This window comes from Babylonia areolata, chromosome 19, assembly GCF_041734735.1.
Source record: "Babylonia areolata isolate BAREFJ2019XMU chromosome 19, ASM4173473v1, whole genome shotgun sequence".
In the NCBI taxonomy this organism is placed as follows: Eukaryota; Metazoa; Mollusca; class Gastropoda; order Neogastropoda; family Buccinidae; genus Babylonia; species Babylonia areolata.
This window is the reverse complement of record NC_134894.1, coordinates 52,773,645-52,800,657: the sequence shown is the minus strand read 5'-3', so window position 1 is coordinate 52,800,657 and position 27,013 is coordinate 52,773,645. Positions and strand designations below refer to the sequence as shown.

The 27,013-nt window shown below is 42.4% G+C and overlaps 1 protein-coding gene across 2 annotated transcripts; it reads left to right on the top strand.

Annotated features, from left to right (window-relative positions):
• On the top strand, positions 1-26,550 carry LOC143293843 (schlafen family member 13-like). 2 transcript variants are annotated; one of them, XM_076605130.1, is made up of 14 exons: positions 1-50; positions 1,336-1,403; positions 2,438-2,603; positions 2,948-3,209; positions 3,818-4,081; positions 4,837-4,952; positions 5,763-5,913; positions 6,911-7,024; positions 8,424-8,616; positions 10,190-10,382; positions 19,112-19,327; positions 20,686-20,825; positions 24,910-25,754; positions 26,309-26,550. In XM_076605130.1, exons 2-14 carry the CDS (start codon positions 1,360-1,362, stop codon positions 26,536-26,538), a joined length of 2,934 nt encoding a protein of 977 aa, XP_076461245.1. In that variant the 5' UTR covers positions 1-50; positions 1,336-1,359; the 3' UTR covers positions 26,539-26,550. The 2 variants fall into 2 exon arrangements, with proteins under 2 accessions (XP_076461245.1, XP_076461244.1); XM_076605129.1 differs by lacking the exon at positions 1-50 and adding an exon at positions 166-294.
• The last annotated feature ends 463 nt before the right edge of the window (positions 26,551-27,013 follow it).

Sequence of the window (27,013 nt, the reverse complement as noted above, 5' to 3'; positions counted from 1 at the left end):
CGCAGACGAGATGAGAAGACGGATACGGGTAAAATTTCTCAAACTTTGACGTAAGAAACATTGTTCGGTCACTTCTGATCAGACAGATATCAAGCACAAAATCGAAAATTCATCACGATGATCATCTTTCTCAGGGTTTCTGTTACAGTTCACTGAATCTGATCTTTACAACTGGCAAGAGCTTCGAGTGAAGATTGCTCGTGACTTGTTCAGTTGTTGAGCTTGATGCTGTGTCTGTTCATTGCCCTGCGGATCAAAGACAGGACAGTAGATTGTTAGATCATGAAATACACAGTAATCCCTCCTCCATCCATCTACCCGGCTGCCCCTCCCAGCATTCTTCACATCCGAGTCATTGCGACCAGCAATCACCACGTTACCCTTAACTCAATCTCGCTGTGTGTGTGTGTGTGTGTGATCCATGCAGAAACTGATAGAACGGTACAAAGAGTTAGTAGTCAATATAGAGTCTTCAACAGATTGTGAATCTTGCTCACAGTTTTCCTGTCACACACAAAATGGGTCTGATCATGCCCTGATATTTTCATCAAACCTCTTAAATATGCCTTGGTGTCTGATTTGTGTGTGTGTATGTGTGTTGTCTAAGAACATTAAATTGTTGATAAGATTTTCTTTTTCTTTTTTAAACTCATATGTGTGTGTGTGTGTGTTTGTCACATCTCATAGTGTTCTTCCAAAGAGTCAAATGCATATTTACATATTTAAGACTCACTGTGAGTCATGTTTCATTCATTAAGGTTTCACCCAAATATTTCAATGTGTTGCTTTTGCACTCTCTCAGGAGCAGTATATAGATTTGTCTCTTCAAAAAATGGTTCCCAAACAATAGGCTATTAGCATGCTGCAAAAGAATTCTGACAAGTGCCCTGCAGAAGTTTATTTACTGCAAGAGCCATGCTGACATACTGCATACAAGTTATTTCAATAACAGAAATATTCACATCTCTGCTACTGACTCAATCAATGTGGAATGACAAGTACACAGAGGATATTACTGGTCTGTAAAATCTGCTTCACACTCAGATTAAGCCTTTCTCTAAAACGTACCTTTTTTTTTTTTCCTGTCACTGGGCAAGGCAATAGCTGTTTCATGTTATTTGTTGACTAACAATCACAAAACAATAAATGAATCAGAAAAGTACACGTGTGAAATAGCATATGTACTTAAGTGTTTAGCATATGTACTTAAGTGTTCTTTCTTTTAGTCTGTGCTTTTAGGATCAGGTAAATATTTAACTTTTCATTACAATTTTTTCCTCTTTTTTTTTACTTTTTTTTTTTGGAGATGACATTTTTCCTATTCTTCTGATGCAGGTTCCACTTGAATGGTACCATGAGATGACACAGTCCACTTCAAAACACATGCTGTCTTCAAAGTTCATGTAAGTTTGTTTGTTTTTTCTTTCTTTCTTTCTTTCTTCTTTATTATCCATTTTGTTTGTTTTTTTCTTTCTTTCTTTCTTTCTTTGTTCTTTATTATCCATTTGTTTCTCTTTTTCTTCTTCTATTTTTCTCTTGTTTTCTTTCTTTCTTTTCTTGTTTTTGTTTTTATTTTATATGTGTGTGTTCAGACCAATATTACCATGCTATCCAAAGATGAATACACCAGAAGTGCAAACACACACACACACACACACACACACACACACACACACACACACACATGCAAGCACACACACGCACACACGCTCAAGCAGGTTCACACACACACACAATTTTTTTCAGATTACAAAAATGTTTGCCAATTTTTCTGCCTGTGGACAAGTTATTTTTTATAGCATAGTAATACACCATCCATTCCTGTTTTTCTTTTATTTTCCATCTCATCACTCTTTTAATATCCTTACATGTTAACAATGCAGTTTGTTGTTCTTGTTTGGTTGTTTGTTTTTTGGGGAGTGGGTTTAACCAAATCTTCAGTAACAGAAAGTTTTAAATATCACTGTTATCAGACACTGAAAATTGTATTTCAAATTTAGGAACAGTGTGCATTTTTTCCCATGCTTTGGGATGAAGTTCATATTATTCAACTAAAAAGTCAATTAATTCATTGATGTTATCCACCAATTGCTTGTCTTTAAAGAGGGATGCGTTGCATTTCTGAAATGTATTATACCATGTGTTTTTGTTTAAATTATTAGTTTTATGTCAACCATTGAAATATCAGTTCTGTAAAAAGATTCCATATTTATATTATATCTTATGTGAAACATAAACAGGATTTCATTTCTTTGTGTGTGTGTGTGTGTGCGCGCACGCGCGCATGGTGTGCACTGGCATGCATATGTGTATGTGCATGTGTGTTTGTTTCTTTGCACTTGTGGGTGTGTGGTGTGTGTATATGTTTGTCAGTGTGTTTGAGCGCACATAGTGCACACATGTATACATGCATGTAAGTGTGTTTGTGAACTTCCAGTGTAGACCATCTTTCTCAGTATGGGGAAGTGGTGCTGGAATGCCCGGTGTACATTTCACGTGGCATCCATGACAAGCAAAACCAACAGGTCCTGCAGTATGCATGTGCACTGCTGAACTCAGGAGGGGGGCTACTTCACATGCATAATGTGGAACATGCTAGGAAGGTGAGTTGCTGTAATGCAGTGTTTCTGTCCAGAAAGATTGTGTCAGATCACAGCAGAGTTTAATTTGTTCCTTGCAGATGTTGCTTTTTGATAACAAATATAAACAAGCAAACACAAACGTATACACGTTGAAGTGTGTACCATGCAAGTCCAAAAGCATTTGCGCGCACACATAAATGCATGCATGCTTGCACACATACAAACACAAGAGTTTACATATAATTTCATTGGCAGTTTGTAATAACTGTACATAAATGCATGCATGTATGCACAGATATGAACACAAGACGTTGCACATAACATTACTTGCAGTGTGCTTCTACAGTGCATCATGTATCCCACAGGTACAGTCTAAAGATCTGGACACGTGGTGGAGTGGCATGGAAAGTAATCTGGCTGACATCCTCTCTGGCGATGACCTCTGCAGTTACTTTGACTTCGTTGGCAACTTCGATGATCCCAACTTTTTTCTGTTTGTGAAAACAGCAGAGCATATATGTACACTGAACTACCACTGCCGCTTGCCCACAGACACAGCCACTCATAATGTCACCTATGCTTCTGTGGCCAAGCTACTGTCCAAAACTGGAGAGCCATCTCCCCTGGGTGTGTATTTCAGGTTGTTTCAGTTTCTCAAGGAGGCGTCACTGCGCTCAGACAAATCCATATACACTGTACCACATCTACTAGGCAGATGCCTGACCAGCAACATAACCCAATGCGCTTGAGTGCATGCATATGATTTGTGTATCTGTAGGAGTGAATTTCTTCACCATAAGTTTGCCAGAGAACAACAATTTTGTTTCCATGACTTATTTTTCAGTGTGTGAACACATGCTGAATTGAAATAAATTCAAGCTCAAAGGGAAGAGGGAGATGGAAGACATATATTTTAATACATATAAACATGATTTATCTCACTTTTAAAAAGCATTGAATAATGAATAGACTGTGTTATATATCCAGGAGAGTTGTCATCAATGTAACAGAGTAACAATACCAAGAAAAAAAACATGATCCTGAGAGGATTATCGAGGTAGCAGACAGCAATTCATGCAAGGGGCATAAACTGGTACTCAAAATGTCATACTATTATTTTTGGCCTTCAATGTTTTAAAGGTTTTAAATGTTTTTGAATTTTGTAATTAAAAACCTGTATGAACCTTGTTTAAAAAAACAACAACAAAAAACTGGTGACTGTGCTATGTATCCAGGTGAGCTGCCCCCAGTGCTGACAGAGTACAGGTACAGACAGGTAGAGGACACCCTGAAGCAGGAAGGCAAACAGATCCAGTTCAAACTTCTGGCCACCACCAAGGACCAGGCCAAGACATTCGCTGATCGCATCCGCCACTACTGCGTCAAGTACATCACAGCTTTCGCCAACCACTACGGGGGCCACGTGTACTTTGGCATCGAGGATGCCACTGCTGCTGTACTGGGGGAGGCTCTGGAGGCTGGCATGGAATATAAGATAAGTAAGGGTTTGTTTTCTGTCTGTAATTTGCAAGACAGTTGGCATTAAGGTCCCGTAGCCCTTTACAACCTTAGGGGCAGTGAATTCTTATTCATTATGTCTTGGGCTCAGGAGGGAGGCACCATGGTAGAGTTGGTAAGGCTTCGGACTTCTAATCCAATGTTCACTAGTGATCAGGGTTCAAGTCCCGGTTTGGCAATGCAATTTTTCTCACTCCACCCAAGTGTGACACCTGACACTTTATATTATTAAGAGAATTAAAAGAAAGAGGTGAAAGATAATCAGGCGAAAACAGAAAAGAAAAGAAAGGAGGAAGAGAGAAAGCATAGCTAACAAAAGAAATATATGGTATAAGAGAGTGGATTAGGGTGGAGGTAATTTTAAACAGTGGGCTGATGTGAATGAAAAATAAACAGTCTAGGGGGGGAACTTAGTTGTTTTAAACCTTAAAAAGTGGTACTAGATTGAAACAAGGACAGTAAGCGGTTGTTGTTTTTTTTGTTGTTTTTTTTGTTTTTTTATTAGAACAATCAAGTTAGTTTAACATTAATCACAATGTTAATATCTAAAGATTTTGTTTTGTTTCTTTGTGTGTATGTTTGTTTGTTTTTTTGTTTGTTGCTGTGTTTGTTGTTTTTTGCAGTTCATTTTTTTACCCCAATACTTTGCTTCTGCAGCTGTTGCTGCTGCTGCTGACAATGATGATGATAAAGAAGAAAAGAGGGTGATGGTGAAGAAATGATCCTGTATTTACAGCTCAGCAAGTTCAGAAAATGATGAAGGACTTGATATGGGGAGACACTAATGTGAAAGCTGAACGTGGAAAACACTGGGACATACAGTTTTATCCTGTCACCAGCTGCCCCAGAATGGTATGCATGCTTTTTTTCTATAAAAAAAAAAATCAAACAATGCATGTGTCATTTGTGTGTGAGGACATGTGTGATGTTTTGGGGGTTTTTTTTGTTGATGGGGTTTTTTTTGGTTTGTGTGTATGTGTTTGTTTGTTTTTGCAGCCAGTCCTCACCCAGTGAGGGGACTGAAGTAAAAGAAACAAATTGTAAACAAAAGGAAAACTCAGTGATCATAGGTGTCACTGCAACCAGCCTCCCTGCTTCTCAATCATCATCTTCTCTGTTCCACCTCCACCACCGTCCTGTTCAGTGAAGAGCAAAAGAAAAGGCTTATAAGATAAATTGAAGAAAAAAGCTTGTAAACTTTACAGTTCAAATACTGTGTCTTCCTTTCACATGTGAAAAACATGCAATCAAACCACCAGCCTCCACCCTCTTTGCAAACTGATTAGCCATTGAAAGAGATGTGTTGCCAATTACTATATTGTGCATAAAAGCAATTGAATTGTATTCAAATTTTTCCTAACACATTGACATTAATCATTGAAAGAGGTGCATTGCCAGGTACTACATTGCACATAAAAACATCCACATTGTAATCAATTTTTTTCTTCAATGGGAGGATATCAATTGATTTATAATCATTTAGAGTCAATGAACATGAATGTAATGGAAATAATTTTAATGCATGTTTGTGCAGTCTGTATAGAGGTTTTAGGGAGTTATCACAAGCAGAATCATACAGACTGACTGCACAGTGTCCACAAGAAAAGTAAGCCCTGTGTTTGAGCAGTGAAGTGAAGTGAGCCATGAGCTGTGTGTGGACAGGAGAGGCGACGAGTGGTGGTGGTGTCGGTGTGCAAGTTCCCCGGCGGTGTCTTCACAGCCTGTCCAGAGAGCTATGTGGTCAGGCAGGGGGGCCAGGTGGAACAACTTGACTTTCCTGAGTGGAAAGATGAGGTCCTCAACCAGGCCAGAGGTACATGATAACTGAATGAATAAATAAATAGATCTGCCCACAGTGCAGCCACATTTGTGTGTCTGGCGTTGGGCTCCATTTTCATTTCCGGAGTCACTGACGTCTTTATGGTTCGCAATGGACTTACATGATGGTCTTTGGTGAATTCAAGTAGTGAAGCGCCATCAAATACTCAGTTTTGTCTCTATTTATAATATATTGCACTTGAGACAAAGGTTATCATCAGTGTTGGTGTACAGAGTGTGCTATATGTAGTGAATTAAACTTGGCACAACTGAAGTCCCAGGACTTGGAGTAACAGTCTTTTTCTTCTGTGTTTGTATGACCATAATCTGTATTTGCAGGTGTGCATTCTGGGTATTTCCTTGTTTCCATAACCCACCAAAACGTGGACTTGGTTTACAGGATTTTGATAAAGTGCATATTTGATCTTCTGGATGCATATGCACACAGGTATGCACTCCTTGGAGATCAGAAAAATATCCACCCTTAACCCACCGGTTGCCATGACCAGAATTCAAACCCAGGACCCATAGAATGAGTGTCAAAAGTTTTGACCACTCAGTTATTGCATCTGTCTGAGCAATAGAGTCTCCTTTGGGAAATACTTCATTGCAGCCAACATTGACAATTCTGACTGCTGGCTCTGTGATTTTTTTTTTTTTTTTAAATTACAGGCAGGGTGAATTCCTTAACTCATGAGATCAACAGAGATGTCACACAGAGCTGATTGAGAAACAGTGTAAATTCCCCGTAAGAGAATTTTAAATTTTCATGTACCATTTTTTCCCTCTCTTTTGGGTTTAGAAGATGGCTCATATGCCAAGCAATGAAATCATCCCAAACGGTAAACAATACAAGGATTGCTCTGTTTTGTCTTTGCATTTTATACTGTTTTGCTTGTAGTTTATTTTTACTTATTTTCTTCTAGCCTTTTGTACTGTTTTATCAAAAGCTGATTTTACTTTATTTCTTTTTTCCCACTGTTGTGTTTCAGTGCGACCTGATTTGCAGACGAGGTTTGTGAAGGTTCCCCTGCACACCCCTTTCAGTCACCTGGTCTACACACTGCCACACACTCTGCAGGCTGCCAAGGAGAAGGTCCTCAAATGTGCGATAAGTTTGAAAGACCTTCATTCTTTTGTGTGCGTGTGTGTGCACCAGAACGTTGGACAGCTTGTTTTCTATATTTTGATGATGATGATGGACGATGGGGGTGACTACTTGACAAGGCTGTGCTCTCACAACTTAACCTGGCATCAATCAGGCTGAGAGATACATACAAATGTAGTGTTGGTAAGGAAATTTGAGCAACACTCCTACAGACACATCCATAAAGTGGGTGACCCTCAGTTGTATAGTCCCAGTCTTCCCATTTGAGACTATAGTGCACTCAGCTCAGGGTAGGAGCTTGCCGCAGGCTGAAATAACCCACCTCTGATGCGGATTGAAACAACATTCTCCCAGTCATAGGTCTTCTACATTAACCTCTTCACCACAATGATTTTTTTACATTATGCTCTTCAGTCTTCCGCAGTGCAGGGCAGATTCAAATTAGGGGGTGTAGTGTAAGTAAGCAGTGTCATGTGTTTATTAAATTTCATGTCATGTTGTTTTCCTTTGCTGTACACTACCTTTTGGTGCTGTCTCCCTGTACCTTGTGGTCATCATTAGCTTTGGCTCTTCTCCTCCCTGTCTCACCCCTGTCTCTCACTCTGTCTCTGTCTGTCTCTGTCAACCTAAGGCAGAAACATCTGAACTTTGAAGGTCAGTAATATGTTTACTTGCTGAAGAATGGTTCTATTTATAGTATTTGTAAACTCTGTGTTTGTATATATAATTCCCTGAAGATACGACAGGAATTCGTTGACAGCAGTGAAGAAATTTAGAATTAATTTACAATGCACAAGAGGCACTTTTGTTCTACAGGTTTAAGTTAGTATGTATTTTACATGGAGTTTTTGCTGCGTGATCACCATATTGTGTACTTTTGACCTCTTTCTAGGGACTGGAGGCCTGGAGATTAAAGTTTTTGTTCTTGTTCTTGTTCTTGTTCATCCTTCTCTCTCTGCCCCCTGTCATGGAAAGGCCAAAAAAACAGTTTTGATAAATCAGAATTCAGTGTTTGAGCACTGCTCAGGTGTTTGCATAAATATATTTACAGATGAGTAAATATACATGTGTGTGTGTGTGTGTGTGTGTGTGTGTGTTTGCAAGCAGGTGACTGAAGCTTGACCAAATGTCACAGGAAACAACTGATGAGCACCTAAATGTAGTTGGCTGTACGCAAGCAGGCAGCCATTGTGCAAATGACTGTGAAGTGCTTAGAGCTTGGTCTAACCAAGGATAGGCCCTATATAAGTATCAGTAATATGATAGCCTCTGTATAAATATCTATAAGTGTCATTATAGTAGGCACTAGATAATACCAATGATATGACAGGTGCTATATACAAATCTTAAATGATAATAATTAAGTGAATACGGACTCTCCCTGCACCATGTTGCAGTGTCCACAGGCTTCAACCTGCAGCCTGGCCAGTACCTGGACCTGCTGACTGACCAACACCTGGCCACCTGTCTCTGTCGTCTGCTGTCCACCTTTGCTGACGACCCTCACCTGGCCCTGCCCCTGCAGTGCTGGGGAACACGATTTGACATACCTGGTCACGAGGACCTGTGCCTCACACTTCTCATCCTCAGGTGGGCAGGTGAAACATCATGAGAGCACACAGACATGTTGATAACATTTTCTGCAGCTAGAGAAGGAGATTTTTTTTTTCTTTTAACAGATAATCATCCTTGAAAATTTGGCTGTTAGGTTCAAGCCGATTGTAGTTACTCCAGTAGAAAAACAACAACAAAGGACAGTGTAATGTTTTTTAGTCACAACAGATTTCACTGTGAGAAATTCAAGATCCTCTCCACATGGACAGCATTTTGCCACAGTGCAGTGCTACCCCCCACCCTTTTATTTTCTTCTTCTGTTTTGGGTTGTTGTTTTTTTCTTTTTCCTCCTTACTATCTTTCCCATCTCAGTCAAAGGGAGGAAACTTTTCTCCCACAGAGTTTGTTGCAGTTCCCCGGAGGTTCTCTCAAGTTATCAACTCCCTCTTATTTCAGCCAGTTGTAACTGAAGGGAAATGAAATGAAGCAGCTGTGTACGGAACATAATTAAAAAGTCTTATAGAAAATGATGCAGTGATAACAAAGACTGCCATCTTACAAGGAAGATCATTTCAGTGATATCAAAAATTGCCATCTCCCCAACTCTTGACAGCAAGGTCCCTTTTTCAGATCCCCTTTTGGAGCAATCATTCCATTGTTCACAGATACGTGTTGTGCTGGGGTCAAGTTTTTGAATAGGTGATACAGTAATGAAAGTATGGCTTGTAAGTTTTAGTGTCTTACACAATTAGATTTCAGTAATTTTCAGATGCACCTTGTATTCTGCAAGTGGGAAGACATGAAAAGAAAGAAAAGGAATAGTGACTCAGGAAATAGAATTGTGCCTTTTGTCAGTTCTCTGTCAGTGCAAAATACTACAGCATAGTTATTATCACTCCTTCAAGAAATCATTCCACAATTTTGCTTTATTACTGTTTGCTGCTAATTTTGGCATAATTACTACTATTACTGGTGTTGTTGGTGTTAGGGCTGTGATGGTTATACATGGTTGTTAGTGTTGTTATTATTGTTATTTCATTGTTGCCTTTCTTTTTCTTTGGGAAGGTTTAGACATGGAAGAGTGCAATAGCTCTGTGGTGGTCTTGTATCATGTTTTGCAGCAGTTATGTATGGAACATTTCAGTGTGTATTTTGTGTGTGTAGAGGAGGGGGAGAGAGTATGTGGGAGCTGCCATTGTTTTCTGTGATTTTATGGTGTGGAGTGGCTGCTGATTGGTGCCATTTTAAATGCCTCTTGTGCACACTGAATTCTTCTGTTTGAAACCAATAATGAGTCTTCCCAGTGATAGGGTTCTAGGCCCCATTTTGGTATAGTTTTGTGCCCTTGGGAAAGGCACTTTACACCAAATTCCTCACTCCACCGAGATGTGAATAGGTTCCTGACTTCAGATGGTGATGGTTAAAACAGCAGAAGGAGAGAATTGGGCCCTGCCTTCCAATGCCAGACCCTAGACACAGTAAATATGACTTCACTACCCTGATGGCCATAAAAGGATGTGGGACTTTCAACCTTTTTTTTTTTCTTTTTTTTTCTTTTTTAGTGTCTTGAGTCTTGCCTGTTTCATGTACTCTGAGCTGCGTTGTGTAGCCAGGTGTACGGTGTTCACCTGGTGTTGATGGCCACGTCCTACCTGAACAGTGGAGAGCTGTGGACACTGGGCAGGCAGCTGAGCAGGCAGGTGAAACACAGACTGGTCACTCACGGGGGCTGTACCCACAGGCTGGTTGTACATGTCCATGTTCTGTCAGTAGCCGATCCTTTGATGGTGGAAAACTTTCAGGTACAGTGTGTGTGTGTTTGTGTGTGTGTGTGTGTGAGAGAGAGAGAGAGAGAATAATGTATATGTAGGTAGCGGCAGCTCCCATGGCCGATGCCAGGAAACCTTTGAACGCCTAAAAAATTGACTAATTTTGAAGTGCATTTTCTCAAATTTGATTTCATTTTGTGAAAAACTATCCAACTGAAATAATTATTTATCGTCCATATTTTTAATTTCTATTGTGTTTGCTTTATACAATGCGTAATGAGTTCGCGGATGGAAGAAAAAGAAGTGTACTGTAACGCGAAATAGCGATCCTTGTTCAATGGCGGCCGGCGTCTTTCTGAGCGCAACACAGTTAGTTTCAACCACATAGTGGAAAAAATCGCATCCATTGTTTTCCATTCATTGGTTACTGTTCGAAAAACTGGGAGACGTGAATGGCGAAAGTTCAAGGAGAACTTTCGTGTGTTTTTTTTCCAAGCCTTGGGCGAAGTAGGGTAGTTAGATCTGAGCACAAAGTTACAGGAATTTTTCGGCTATCTTTCAACGCCTCGCGCAGTTCGAAAAAGAAATCTGACCCTACGTGATACTGTATGAGCGGTAAAGAGCATTTTCTGCTGATTTCAATGGTATCCAAAACTAAGATTTTTGATCCATGAGCAATTTGCTCAAGCGATTCAAAAGCAGGTACCCCTCTTCGTCAGTTGCGTCGGCCCAATCAACATTCGACACAGGAGAGCGGCACTTCATCCAACACAAAAATGGCATTGCTTCTCCAGAAAATCTTACGTTTCATCGGTAAGTTTTATATTATTTTTGAAAACGAATCTCTTTAGCACTTTCATACATAATATTGAGCTGAAATTCTTTGAATCAGGATTTTGATCGATGTCAGTAACTGAGCAGCTTGGATCTATTTCATCAGTGTTTTTGTAACGTGACACCGTGTTTCAATCGGAACACGATTTATTTTTTTCTGAGTAAAACACACAAAAACTATTGATACAGAATGAAAAATGGACATGTTAAAATGCAGCCCATGAATTCCAATTACTAATATTTGATTGATTTTTACTTTAGTAAGCAAAATATTACCTGGGTCTAAAACCGGAAGTGCTCGGGACAGCATTAGTGTCGTCTGCTACAGACTCGGTGAGTGTTAAATAAGTGAGTAAAAAATTGTAATGTAGTTTCTTTTTCCATAAAATTAGCATTTCATTCAACATCACACAAAAGTCTGATATTCTAGTGGCATTCTGCTTCGATAGCTGTGAAACTTTATATTAATATATACAGACAGATAGATACTATGCTCTCACATTCCAAAAAGAACATGAACACCAATTCATACTAACACCCTGCTCCCCCCCCCCCCACCTCCCCCTCTATCCTCTGCAAACTTCACTTTAATAATTTGCTGAGAGTTGTATAATCATTCCCCTCACTTGTCTCTGAGTATCTCCCACCAATGGTAAGGAGAGGGGAGGGGGTTGTCAATAGTTGTGGCAAACTTGGCACTGAGCCAAATCACTGACCACTTGCTCCAGCTTAGAATCCCTGACTGCTGACTTGTCAGGTCAGGTCATTAGATCTGCTACTGGTAACCTGTAATCCAGTACAACCTGTTCAGGGTCGGGTTGCCGGCAACTAAACTGGCACTCCCACTGCTCCCTTTCGGGACTGGTGAGGCGGGTGGCTAGACACTCTTATGGAGATCCATAAAAGGGCGTCGGCTCAGGAGAGCCACCGACAGCCATCTAGCTCCACCGTGCTGTGTGCATGCCACACGCAGTTGGCCCCCGGGGTGTGTCTACCCATGCATGCGAAGTGTGGATCCAGCAGAATCTGCGGAAGAAACCTATCGGTTCAACAGAGAGGAAGGCGGTTACAGCAACGCACTGTGGAGTGCAGAGAGCAAGATGAGACACCGAAAGGATATCTTGGTCATCCACTGCATCTGTGCTCATCCTCCAGTCGTCTCGACTTAGTCTTGCCACTGGAAATTGGTGGACCCAGACGAGAGAGTGAGGTCGACGTTGCGCAACTCCTCTTCACTTTAAACAAACTCATCGCGCAAGTCATCAGTCATCCTTAATGACCTTTCATCCTTCATCATTTCATCACCCCCAAGTCCTGTGGCGACAGGCGAGCGACGAAACGACAGGTGTGGGTACACTGGCAGTCGCAGCTGCAGACCTGCACGCAGGCGGCTCAGGCCATTGGGTCGTTCTTTGTCGACAGGAGCAGCAATGGAGCTCGGTAGCCATCTGAGCATCTGAGCAGCCCTCTTTAGGAATGCACTGCTCACCTCCCTGGCATGAGGAAGGGGCTAGAAAAGGTGCCCTAAAAATTGCCTGCTCCATATCACCCTGGCCAGTATACCGCGGCTGGCGGGGACCCTACATCAGCGGTCGAAACAAAAAGAAAGAAAAGAAAAAAACAAGGATCGTTCCTCTCACCATTGGTGCTTGGAACATAAGGACTCTCCTGGACAGAGATAACGCGGACAGACCCCAAAGGAGAACGGCACTAGTTGCATCCGAACTCGCCAGATACAACATCGACATCGCAGCCTTGAGTGAGACTCGGCTTGCAGGCGAAGGCGAGCTCTGTGAACGGGGATCTGGTTACACCTTCTTCTGGAGTGGACGAGGAAGCGAAGAGCAACATGAGGCTGGCGTTGGTTTTGCAGTAAAAACAGCACTTGTCAGCAAGCTAGCTGGAATCCCAAAGGGAGTCAACAATAGGCTTATGACCACGAAACTCCCATTGGCATCTGGCCAGAAGCACCTCACCATTGTCAGTGCCTACGCCCCAACCATGACCAACCCGGATGAAGTGAAGGCGAAGTTCTACGAGGACCTTCACTCTGTCATTGCTGCTATCCCTAAAGCAGACAAGCTCATCATTCTTGGGGATTTCAATGCTAGAGTTGGCTCTGACTACATCTCTGGGGATGGAGTGATTGGAAAGCACGGTGTGGGCCACTGCAACCCAAATGGATTGCTTTCGCTTCAGACCTGTGCAGAGCACGAACTGCTGATAACCAACACAGTTTTCTGCCTCCCTACCCGTAACAGGACGTCATGGATGCACCCTCGCTCAAAGCATTGGCATCTCATCGATTATGTCATCGTCAGGAAAAGGGATAGGCAAGATGTACGTGTAACAAAGACCATGTGCGGCGCCGAGTGTTGGACAGACCATCGCCTTGTAGTCTCGAAGCTGAATATTCGAATCCAGCCCAAGAGACGCCCCCAAGGCCAGAAGGCTCCAAAACGGCTCAACATCGCTAAGCTGAAAAACATCACCATCAAACAGTCCTTTGTGGAGCTGCTGGAAGATCGTCTGGAATCCACCTCTCTGGACAACCAGAATGTGGAGTCTGACTGGAGGACCCTGCGTGAGCTGATCTATAGTACAGCTTCAGAGACCCTGGGACCCATGACTAGAAAGCACAAAGACTGGTTTGATGAAAACTGTGATGAAATCAAGCAGCTTCTGGATGAGAAACGCTGTCTGCATCAAGCCTACCTGAGCAACCCAAAGTCCACATCAAAAAAGGATGCGTACAATGCCATCCGCAGGACTGTTCAGCAAAAGTTACGTCAGATGCAGGATAAGTGGCTGAGTGACAAAGCTGATGAGATCCAGGGATATGCTGACAGGCACGATTTGAAGAGGTTCTATGATGCCTTAAAAGAAGTCTACGGCCCCACATCCTCAGGATCATCCCCCCTCCTCAGTGCAGATGGGAATACCTTGATCACCGAGAAGGAGAAAATTCTCGAACGCTGGGCTGAGCACTTCAACAGTGTCTTAAATCGCCCTTCCTCCATAAATGATGAAGCCATAGACCATCTCTCACAAGTCCCCATCAACGAAGCACTGGACGATCTGCCAACACTTCTTGAGACCCAGAAGCAATCCGTCTGCTATCCAGTGGCAAAGCACCTGGCTCAGACTCCATACCAGCAGAGGTCTACAAGGATGGAGGCACTGTGCTGACTGAGAAGCTCCATCAGCTGTACTCACTCATGTGGAAAGAAGAGACAATCCCCCAGGATTTCAAAGATGCATCTATCATTCACTTGTATAAGTGAAAGGGGAACCGGCAAGCCTGTGATAACCATCGGGGCATTTCCTTGCTCTCCATCGCAGGCAAGATACTTGCCAGGATCCTACTAAACCGCCTCACAGCACACCTTGACCAAGGTCATTTGCCTGAGAGCCAATGTGGATTCCGGAAAGAGCGCGAAACCACCGACATGGTGTTTGCTGCAAGGCAGCTGCAAGAGAAATGTCAGGAGCAAAATGCTGATCTGTTCTCCACCTATGTCGACCTCACTAAGGCCTTCGACACCGTGAGTAGGGAGGGACTGTGGAAGATCATGGCCAAGTACGGATGCCCTCGGAAATTTATTTCCTTGGTCAGACAATTCCATGAAGGCATGCAGGCTTGAGTCCAGGACAATGGTGAAACATCTGCTCCTTTTGCTGTCACAAATGGTGTCAAGCAAGGCTGCGTCCTGGCTCCAACACTGTTCAGCCTCATGTTCTCTGCAATGCTTACTGATTCCTTCAGAGATGGCAATGTTGGAATCGGCCTAAAGTACCGAACAGATGGCAAGCTGTTTAACCTCAGAAGGCTTCAAGCAAAAACGAAGGTCGTGACAGACATCATCAGAGACTTTTTGTTTGCTGATGATTGTGCCCTCAACGCTGGATCTGAAGCTGACATGCAACTCAGCATCGACAAGTTTGCCACTGCCAGCAGGAACTTCGGCCTTACCATCAGCACGAGGAAAACTGAAGTTCTCCATCAGCCAGCCCCAGGGAAACCCTATGTTGAGCCCAACATCACAGTCAACGGTCAGAGACTCAGTGCGGTAGAGCAGATCACATACCTTGGCAGCACACTGTCACGAAATGCGACCATCGACGATGAAGTGAACGTCAGGATTGCAAGAGCAAGCGCAACTTTTGGTAGATTCAATGCAAATGTCTGGAACAGAAGAGGCATTAGTCTTGAGACCAAGCTAAAGGTCTACAGAGCAGTAGTTCTCCCCACACTACTGTACGCCTGCGAAACTTGGACAGTGTACCAACGACATGCCAAGAAGCCGAACCACTTCCATACAACATGCCTCAGGAAGCTACTGAACATCAGGTGGCAAGACAGGACCCCAGACACAGAGGTGCTCGCAAAAGCCACCCTTCCCAGCATCTTCACCATCCTAATGCAGTCCCAGCTTCGCTGGGCTGCACACGTGGCGCGCATGCCAGACCATCGGCTGCCCAAAAGGCTCTTCTATGGCGAGCTGCAACAAGGGAAGAGATCACACGGAGGTCAGAAGAAGCGCTTCAGAGATACTCTGAAAGTCTCTCTGAAAGCATTTGATATCAACCCTGACTCCTGGGAGGAATCTGCAGTGGACCGTGACAAATGGTGCACTGCTGTGCACAAAGGCGCCAAGTTGTGCGAGGCCAACAGGACTGCTGCAGCTGTTCAGAAGAGGCAGGCCAGAAAGTCACGGGCAAACAAGCTCCCTGACAATGATATGCCTGTCTTTGTCTGTCCCAACTGTCAGCGAACATTTCGAGCGCAGATTGGACTATTCAGCCATCTGCGCATTCACAGATAGATTCATGAGCATCCTCCCCCCCCACCCCACCACCACCCTCCCCCCATCCCCCAGCTAGATGACAGCGATGGTCATCATCGATCTCGATGGACACACCACAACCCACCACCTCCTCCCTCCAGTCATCCCCTTCCCCATTACTTTCCTGTCGGTGGAGTAGGTGTGTTTGTGTGTGTGAGAGAGTGAGAGCAAGTTTGCATTTGCACATGTATGGTTGTGAGTATGTGTATGTATGTCTGAGTATGAAAAAAGTGTAATGTGAAGAGATATATGGTTAATTTGAACAATGCAGTCAACATCCTGTTTCTTAAAAACATTAAGACCAATTTGTAACAAACTAAAATTAGTAAAAAGAAAATCAGTACAATAATACCCATAGCCTAAGCTGCACATCAGGTTCAGACAAACTATATAACACTATCTGGGATCCAGCAATTAAGAGTATAATGTGTGTGTGTGTGTGTGTGTTCATGTAACCCATGATATGCTGTGCATCTCGACTGCATGAAACAGGAAACAAAGGGATAATTCATGAAATGATAAAATGCAAAATACCATGCACATATTGTGAATGAAATATTCACTTTGATATATATATATCTAAGACATGCATTCTCACATACACACACAAATAAAGGTGATTACACAAAATATATATCAAAGAATAAGATACTAAGTATGATGTGCATATTAACAATAAAATATTCAATATTTAGTAATCATATATACCTAAGACATTTAGTAATACATTCATCTCAATCATGAAATGTAGTACCCTGAAGTGGAAATATTTGAGTAAATAATCGCATGCAACAAAGACACATAAGTTGAACAGTACATGTAGATGGCAAAGCTCTTGTCAGCAACTGGAAAGGACAGACCCCCAAAACTTCAGCCTCAGTTGTCAAAGCATAAGTTTTTGCTGCAATTTGAGTTACTGTGTGAAAGGTAAATGCAGCCAAATAGTTCAGTGCAGTGAATTTTGTGTTGCTGTTGAATGAATACTTACCTGTTCGTATGCCATTTTATAATTCTGTTATCACAGTGTTTTCCTCCCACTCAAAACACACCGAAATTGACAAAATCCTAAACATATATTAAACTGAGAGCTCTGTTTTTGGTTGTATGTTTTAAATTGAATATAACATTTGTTCTTTCTTATGAGCTGATCTGTGTATCTAACATGTTGCAGAAAGGGCTGTTCATGGCAGGGCATGCAAGACCTATTCAGTGATCCAAAAAGGCCAGTATGAACAGCTCAGGTAGCGAGCAGCATGTTATTGCTGATGCCAGGAAACCTGTGAGTGCCAAAAAAGATATTTTTTGGTGTGCATTTTCTCTCTTGTGAATCAAATGCCATTTTGTGAAGAAATAAAGATGCATCATCCACCTTTTATTTCTTATTTATTGTGGTTCTTCTACAATGAAATGCATGACTGGGTTCATGGATGGAAGAAAAAGCTAGAGAGCTGAAAGAAAACAGATTCATATATCTGTCATTTTTGCTAGCAACTTAAGTAATATTTGCTCCCTCCTGGGAACCTTTGTCGTGGAATGCCCCATCAACCTACCCATTCTGTATAATGCTCTCAAGTTGCATTTGTTAAAAAATTGCAGTAATTTTGCAGAAGCTGATCAGCCAAGACCACTGGTAACTTATTGTGGCTGTAACTTCAATATTTTTTCAAAAACAAAAATTTTGAAGAAGTCTTATCCACAACGTGCACCCTTATTTATGAGAAAATCGGGTATCATTCCTTTTCTGCCAACTTTAGATGGAAGTTTTAAGGTTGATTTTAATTTATTTTGAAAGCTGACATTTCACTTAATACACACACAAAATTTCCTGGTCCTACTTGTGACAGTTACTGAAATATTCATCTTTGCAGCATGCTACCCCAATAAACAGTCTTTTTTCCGCTGGTCAAATTGAAGATTTTTAAAGTTTGAGACTCTGATACTTAAAATTCAGTTAATTATCCTGCCTGAAAAATATTCAGTGCACTTTTTGTGATGTATTCTGCAAGATATTTTATTATGAAATGCAGCTGTCTATTCTTTTCAGTGCTGTAGACCTTCAAAGTTGCTATTATAGCAGATTGACATGTCTTGATTTTCTGTTTCCCCCTACTTTGACAGGCATATTTTCAATTTCTTTGCTGCTGAAGTGTTATTTTTTTCTTGTGCAATATGCCATTATCATATGGTTTTTAGAAGTATATGAGTTTTCATTACAGTACCCTCATGGACAGTACAGTATGACTGTGAAAATATTAAGTACTAACAGCATGTACGCATCATCACATCTTTAAAATGGAATATCTTCAGAACCAATCAAGATATTCACTTACTCTTTTTTTGTTTTTCTTATATTGTCATGTTGTTTGCCAAAAATCACATTTCAGTCATTGTAATGAATATTTAAATTTTCACTGCTGCCACCTAGTATGTGTGTGTGTGTGTGTGTGTGTGTGTGTGAAAGTTATGTATCAGTGCATTTGTTTGTGGGAAACTTATGTGTTTATGTGTGTGAGAGTAAGTGCATATGAGAAAGTTATATGTCTGTGTGTGTGCATGTGAGAGACAGTGTGAGTGTGTATGAGAGAGAAAGAAAGAGAGAACGTGTGTGTGAGAAAGTCCTATGAATGTGTGTGTAAGTGGGTGCATGTGTGTGTTTCTGTGATCTGTGAATCATATGAGTGTGAGATGGGTGATAAGAATGTATATTTGATTAAGCACATTTTGGACAGGGGAATCTGGGTCAGCAATAAGCTAAAGAGTAAACTGCATTCCTGTCATATTTTTTGTTGTTTTTTTTGTAATTGACAAGACAGTGTATAAAGTAGGTAGAACAGTATGATAAAAATAGATATTAATTTAAAATTCATGTATATTCTGTATAACAAACACTCATTCTTCGTCTTCTTCTTCTGCACTCATGGGCTGCAGCTCCCCTGATCACTCATATTCTCATATCTACTAGTGGGATTATTCATGCATAACTATTTTTACCCTGCCATGAAGACAGCCATACTGCACTGTTGGGGGTGAACAAGTATTATTTGAGTTACCTTTAACCATCCACATCACTCTCCTCAACAGGCTTCCATCGATTCTTCAATCTACCCTCCCACGTACATGCTCAACACACCAAAGATGGACGACATCCTTACCTCCCTTGTCATTGCCATCGCCAGTTACGCCCCCTGTCAAGAGACTGGTGTGTCAAAGAGAGAGTTGATGTCGTGGGAAAAGGACTGTCATTTCCTGCTGACCTGTGACCAGCTGCAGCTGCTGTGGACCAGGCAGTTCACCAAGGTACTGTGCTTTTGTGTGTGAATTGTTTGGGCATTGTGATGTGTTTGATTAGTTTTAGGTATTGTGATATGGTTTAAGGTATTGTGATCTGGAATTTTAGTATTGTGATATGGTTTGAAGTAATGTGGTGTTGGTGTTGAAGTATAGTGATATGAGATGTATTATCTGGGTATTTTGATGTGTATGTGTAAGGACTGTTGTATTGTGTGCAATATTTTGTATCTGTATCCTGATATAGATTAGTGTTTCAGTGTTGTGGTTGTTGAAGTATTGTGATATGAGATATCCATCGATATTGTGATGTATGATATGTATGGTGAGTGTTGTGTGGGGTGTTTTGTGTGTGTATGTACATATAGATTAGTGTTTCAGTGTTGTGATATGGTTTTAAGTATTGTGATATTAGTGTCAAAGTATTGTGATAATGAAATGTTCATCATTTAGGTATTGTGATGTATGATGTGTGTGATGTGTGTTGTGTTGTGTACGATGTTTTGTATGTGTATGTATATATGAGTTAGTGTTTGAATGTTTATATGTCTTTGCTGGGTTATACATGTAAGTTGTCGTTTTATTGTTTAAATGCATGTTTTACGCATCGGTTTTTACATTGTGCAGTGCATGTTTTACACGAAAAGGTGCTATATCAATTGAATTAAAGTACTTACTGGAGTCCTCGTGGTATTGTAGATAGTTTTTCAATAAACAGCAATAGATACTTTCATAAACTCACAATACCTCTTCCCAGAATTGATCTCTGAAGTTAAGCCTTTCATACAGAGGTGTTTCATACTGGAATAATTTGCCTTCCTTTTATTAAAACAGATAAGCAGTAGTGTTAACTTGAGAATCTCTTTAAAAAAAACTATCTAATGAAATGAAAAATATGTAGATACCTTAATGACAATGTCACTCTTCTGAAACAGGAAATGTTGAGATGAAATACCATGCACTATTTTTATTATTATTATTATTATTATTGTTCTTGTTGTTGTTGTTGTTGTTGTTGTTGTTTATTTTTATTCTATTTATTATTATTATCAGGGATGGTTATATATTTATGCATATGCAAGTGTGTTTGTATGTGTGTGTGAAGTGTGCATTATGATACTTGTAGTTGTCTTTCGTGCTATATTATTTTGTTCTCTCTCTCTTCATATTTATTTATTTTATTTTGTTTTATTTTACTTCTTCTTCTATTTAGTATTATCATTATCAGTGTATATTTTGTTTTGTTTTGTTTGCTTGTTTCATTTCTTTGCCCTTAGGGCCGGATGAAAAGAAGCATGTCCTTGCTTATTCCTCTTCTCTCATGAAAGAAAATTCATTCATTCAATTATCATTATTACTGTGATAAGGAGCTGTGGGTGCACGGCCCACCAGGGGCGGGAAAGACAGTGGCTGCCCTGCACATGATTCAGGAGTTGGTGGCACGAGGATGCGACAGGCCACAGGTGCTCTACCTGGCCGAGAACCCGCTTCTCTGTACCTATATCAGGTGAGATGTTTACCTTACGTGCGTGCTGGATGTTTTTTCTTCTTCTTCCACTTCATTCAGGTCTTCCCTGAAAACCCACATCTTTGAACTAATGTAGAACATGCCTGCACCACTCTGTTGTTCTTGTTGTGAACTTCTCATCTCAGTGTGTGCGTGTGTATATGTGGGAAAAGCAACAACACATATATATAAAAGATCATTGAGAAACTGGACCAAACACAAACAAAATCAATCAATACAAAATTCACAGGAATTGCAAGTCTGTCATTCCCCCCAAGCCCCACCTTTCACTTCCTGTGTTTGTGTGTATATGTTTCTATGTGTGTATATTTACCCATTTTTATTTGCAAAGTGCCTGGAGCCCTATTTAGAAACTAGGCACTATATGAATTCACATTAGTATTCTTTTTATGTTAGTCCTTATTTTTTGTAGAATAATCAACTAAGTATGAAAGACGTTGTTTCCTTGCAAATGAGAGAAGAAGAAAAAGCATATCACCCCCCTGTAAAGTCAGTGGGATTACTTTTCTTCTTTTTTCCCCCCAGTGTGGGATATAGGCCACCCTTTTTTTTTTTTTTTTTTTTTTTTTTTTTGAACATTTGTTTTTAGCATTTACATCGCACCTTGTTCAGTGTGCTGGAGTCCTACCTGGGCAGTGGGATGAAGCCTGACAAAGTACATACTTTCAAAATATCAAAACAAACAAAAAGAAAAACTGAAAGATTTATACACACATTATCATCATCATCAACATCATCAGCATAAATCTTTCACAGAGAAGTATGCTTACACTTCTCATCCCTTAACCCTATGTTTAGCTTCTGTCTCATGCTTCCCTATCAACCGTCCACCCGATATGCAGGATTACTTTGATATGACCAGCACTATACACCCACTTTAGAACATAACCATAGACTACTGACAAAAGAAAGACTTGATTAAGGATTATGTTTGTTGTTTTTTTCACTTTGTTATTTTGCACTAAATATCTCTAGTCCATTCAAAGATTCAATTCGTATGCAGTCACACACATGCATCATTGACAAAACTGTAGTCTAAATGCAGAGTAATATCATGTCTACACAAACAACTGGGCAGCAGGCAGTACACATGCTTTGAAGCACAGGCTATGCATTACTATAACAAAAATTGTGAACTGTTGAGGTGACGGCATCTTTATTACTTTTTCTTGGGTATATGAAACTCTAGTTTGTTGCATGTTTGTTGACTTATAAATAAATATTATTGAATAACTCAATTATATCCAGAATATATTTGATCAGATTTTGTTATATTTTCTTTTATTCAAGATGATTTTTTTTATAAGCTGGCATGACGAAAAGGGTCATATTTTTAGTATAGAATGCATGTATATTTCACATTTATGTATCTTTTTTCATACTCCACACTATAGGTGTTTCTGTGCAACTATTTGTAACTTTTACTTTCTTTCTTTCTTTCTTTTGCGTTCGACAGTTACGCAGTCAGGGTCAAAGTCCGAGGGATGCCACAAACTCGGACGTCCGGTGAAGATCAGTTACCGTCCCCCAGAGCTTGGTGTTGAGGTCAGCACTCCCAGGCCAGGACTGCTGCCGCATCTTCTCATACAGGGGGCAGTCTTAGAGAATATGGGATGGGGTCTGGTCAGCCTGGCCGCAATCACATAGGGATGTGGCTGCCACTCCAATCCTCTTCAGGTGTGCTCAGAGGCCACAGTGTCCTGTGCGAAGGCGGTAGATGGTAGTCTGGTGTCTCCTCTCCAGTGTCCTGATGGGATCCTGGTGTGCCTGGTAGCCTCCGTTCACGGTGACCCAGCCTCTTCGGAATCTGCTGCGGAGGACAGTTTTTGCTTCCTCATACGTGGCAGGAACGGTTGGCTGTGTGAGCTGGCTTCCTTCCTTAGCAAGGTGGTCTGCACGCTCGTTGCCTGGGAGGCCTACATGTGCAGGCACCCACTGGAGGGTCATTGGGGCTGTTTGAGTAAGGGTTGCGAGGGAGGTCTTAAGGGACTGGATCAGTGGACCAGGATCAGGGGAGTCAAGGGCCTGGAGTGTGGACATGGAGTCAGTGAAGATGGAGATGCTGCCAAGGGGCTTTCCACAGGAGGAGAGGAATTCTGCTGCTGTTTTAATGGCCAGGACTTCAGCTCTGAAATTGGAACAGAGCTTTCCTCCAGGGAGTGCGATGCTGCTGTGCTCTCCATCAGGAAATCTGACGTAGACACTGCCTCCGTTGTGTGTGGTTTCCTCCGCTGATCCGTCCATGTATACATGGGTCTAGGAGCTGGCTGGGTAGGACTCCTCTATCATGGCCAAAGTCAGGATCTTGAGAGTAGCTGGTTGCTGGTCTTTGGTGGTGATGCCAGGAACTCTGAGGCTGATGGTGGCCTCTATCTTTTGGTCGAGCCTCCAGTCAGGCAAGGCAAGGTCAATGCAAGACTCCCCTTTTGCCGCCAGAACACCGCTGTGCTGTGCTCTGAGTGCTTTATACTGGTGGTTGAGGCTCTGACGTTTGAGACGGTTCTTGGTGGGCTGCTCCAGTCTGTGGTGTAGGTGGTGTGAGGGCAGTCTTCTGAGCTCTCCCTGCATCAGAACTTTCAAGTCACGTCTTCTCTCCAGGGGCTCGACTTTAGCAGTTTTCTCCATGTCATGGATCGGCGTGGACCTCATGGCTACAAGTATGAGGCGTAGTCCCATATTTTGGACTTTGTCGAGCCGGCTCTTGTTGGTCTTGGAGGCTGTGCCCCACGAGGTTGAGGCGTACTCCATGGTGGGTCTGACCGCTCCCATGTAGACCCTGGCGAGAAGCTTGCTGTCTGCTCCCCAAGTCGTTCCGGCCAGCTTCTTCAGCGGGGCTAGCTTGCGGATGCCTCTCCTCTCCATCTCCTCAATCTGGGGCCTCCAGGTCAGGCGGGTGTCCAGCTTGACACCAAGGAATGTTGGTATATCCGTCTGGGGCAAGCCTGTCCCTGGAGCTTCAGCTTGACTTGCTCGTTGGCGTTGGAGAGAGAGAAGAATGTTGCGTTGGTTTTTGTGGTGTTGAGCTCAAGACCCCAGTCGTCTGTCCATGTAGCGATATTGCTGACGACTTCCTGAAGCCGGTAGGAGGCCGTACTGATGTGTTCAGCGGATTTCCATACTGCCAGGTCGTCTGCGTGCAGACTGTTGGAGACATGCTTCGTGATGTTGTCTCTGATGTCGATATACAACAGAAACAATGTTGGGGAAAGCACTCCTCCCTGGGGGACACCCTCACATAGCTTGACCTTTCTGCTGTGGAAGCCGTTTAGTTTGACCTTTGCGATCCTGCCGAAGAGGTAGTGGTGGATTCACATGTACATCTTGCTACGTACGCCGGCTTGGAGAAGTTTCAGGATGAGGCCCTCCTTCCACACTTTGTCAAGCACTCTCGACAGGTCAAAAAACATGGCCAGTGTCTTCTTCTTCTCCTGAAAAGAGTTTTCGATGTCCTGGCCAAGGAGGGCTGGTTGATCTTCTGTGTTGCGGAATTTTTTGTAGCCGGTCTGGGTAGGTGAAAGGATGTTCTGTGTTTCCAGGAGGAAGGTGAGGCGGCGGTTGACCATCCTTTCCAGCAGCTTGCCGACACAGCTGAGAAGGCTGATTGGTCTGTAGTTGTGGGGGTCCTTGTTCTTTCCCTTCTTTGGGATCGGGATGATCTCTGCCTCTTTCCAAATGGAAGGCACAACTCCTGCTGTCCAGCTGTAGTTGAAGATCTGAAGCAGCACTGTTCTGGATGCTGGTCCCAGGTGCTTCAGCATGTCACCAGTGACACCATCAGGCCCCGGAGCTTTCTTGGGCTTCAGCTTGCGAATGCCTTGTTTCAGCTCCTTCATTCTGAATGGTTCGCTTGTACAGCTGTCATCTATGCCATGTGGGTCTGATGTCATAAGTTTTGTGTAACTTTTACAAAATAAACTACATCTCAGTTTATTTTAAGAACTGATGGGTAATCAGCCATGAAATGGCTCCTTTGCGTTTAGCTGGGCAGTAAGCAACATGATTTGAATCAAAATTTCCTCCCTGCCCATGACCCCATCTAATTTAAGTACACCTGTGTTTCCAGGTCCTTCACGCTGTGCAAGGTGGCAAGCCGACGAGAACTTCTGGAGGACCGTGCCACACCTGGACGATTCCTAGCCAAGTACAGGCAGGTGAAAAATGTCATTGTGGATGAAGCCCAGAACTTCAAGGACAGGGATGGAGACTGGTACAGCCTGGCGGAACAGCTGGCCTGTCTTGGAGCAGAACACATAGTGCAGAGTGACCAGGGCTCTGACATGCTGACCAGTACGTCACAGGGTCAGACCTCAAAGGCAACATTACAACAGTGTGCAGTGGATGGTGTCAGTACCAAAGACTTCCATGGCTCCATGACCGTCACTCCCTGTGGTGACGCATCTCCTGCAGGCACTAACATTGAGGATGACAGATCCTCAGAACAAGCCTACAAACATCAGGTTTCCCCACCCAAACGACCCAGGTCATCCAAAACCGAACTAACCTCTGGTTATTTCTGGGTGTTCATGGACTACGCCCAGAAGGTCCATAAATTTAAAGCAGGCTTGCCCGGCCTGATTGGTAAGAACAACTTCATGCTGAGCGAGATCTCCAGGAACTCAAAGGAGATCTTTGACTACGCCATGAAGTTCATGAGCAAGCCCAGTGACGCAGTGCAGCAGGGGAGGGGGTGGGTGGAGGACGCCCCAGTGCTGGGCCACGACTACCAGAACGGGCAGGGGGTGGAGGTGGTGAGGTGCAACAAGGACTCTGTCCATCGCACCTTGTTCAGCGTGCTGGAGTCCTACCTGGGCAATGGGATGAAGCCTGACGACATAGCCATCCTGGTCAGCAAGAGCAAGGAGAAGGAAGCTGTGGAGAAATTCGTGAAACAAGATCTCTTGCAGAAAGGTTATATTACTTCTGTGTATACTGTATACTTCATGTATGGCTGTTTTTCTTTCCAGTTTTTCTCTCCTGCTTTTTTTTTTTTCATCATAGATGTTGTCAAATCCAAGGCATATAATGATGTAATGCACAACACTACTTGTTATTTAATTACTGCAGCTGATCCTAGGCATTTAACAATGTAATATTATTTATTTGATTATTCCAAATGACAGATTAGACTCACTCTGCTGCAAGCATCACCAGTTTACCAACATCTAGGAGGCACCATGGCAGAATCGGTTAGGTTTGGACTTCTGATCTGGTGTTCACCAGTGTTCAGGGTTCGAAGCCCTGTTTCAGCCATGTGTTGCAACCTTCAGAAAGGTACTTTGCTTAGTTTTTCCTCACTCCACCCAGGTTTGAATGGGTACCTGACCAGTTGGGGAAGGTGAAAACAGTGGAAGAAGAGGATTGAGCCTCACCTGTGTTTTCCAAGCCCTGGAGATCTCGGATATGAATTCATATTTAAAAGGCTGTGAGACCTTTAAACATATTACCATGATTTTTCTTTTCAGATTCGGAGGACTCTGATCAGACAGGTCAGTCCAGCTGTGATGTGACAGTGGACACAGTGCGGAGGTTCAGTGGACTGGACAAGCCGGTGGTGATTGGTGTGGAGCCTCACGCAGACACTGACCATGCTGACCTGGACAAGTTCATCGTCAACCTGGCCACCAGGGCCAAGGATGGACTGGTCATCATCACCACCTCCGATCACCTCATGAGGAAGCTGCAGATTCAGTGATCAGATGTTTGTGACAGATGAATTCTTCATCACCACTTCTGATCACCTCATGACAAAGCTGCAGATTCATTGAAATTAATCAAACCAGCTGTTTTTTGCCAATTGGATTCATCATCACCATTTCTGATGAGGTGATAAGGAAGCTGCAAATTCAGTGATAAATCATATGAGCTGGTTTTTGTACTGTATTGTATTGTGCTGTATCATTCTTTTGTCACAACAGATTTCTCTGTGTGAAACTTGAGCTGCTCTCTCCAGGGAGTGCAGTGCATCACCACCTTTTTTTCCCCTTTTTTCTGCCTGCAAGTGTATTTATTTTCTTATCCTATTTTTCTACATAATTTTACAAGGGCCTTTTGTTGAGGTGGGTTCTTTTTCATGCACTGCGTGCATGCTACACAGAGGACCTGGGTTGATCGTCTCATCTGAAAAACTAGCTTCCAGACCACAACTCTTGGTCCAGTGGAGGGGAAGA

What these genes read in the sequence shown, in the direction of transcription:
- LOC143293843 (XM_076605129.1), top strand. An exon ending in CAAGGAGAAGGTCCTCAAAT is followed by an intron (nt 7,025 to 8,423) that starts GTGCGATAAGTT and finishes ACCATGTTGCAG; the next exon opens with TGTCCACAGGCTTCAACCTG. An exon ending in ACAAGATCTCTTGCAGAAAG is followed by an intron (nt 25,755 to 26,308) that starts GTTATATTACTT and finishes TTTTCTTTTCAG; the next exon opens with ATTCGGAGGACTCTGATCAG.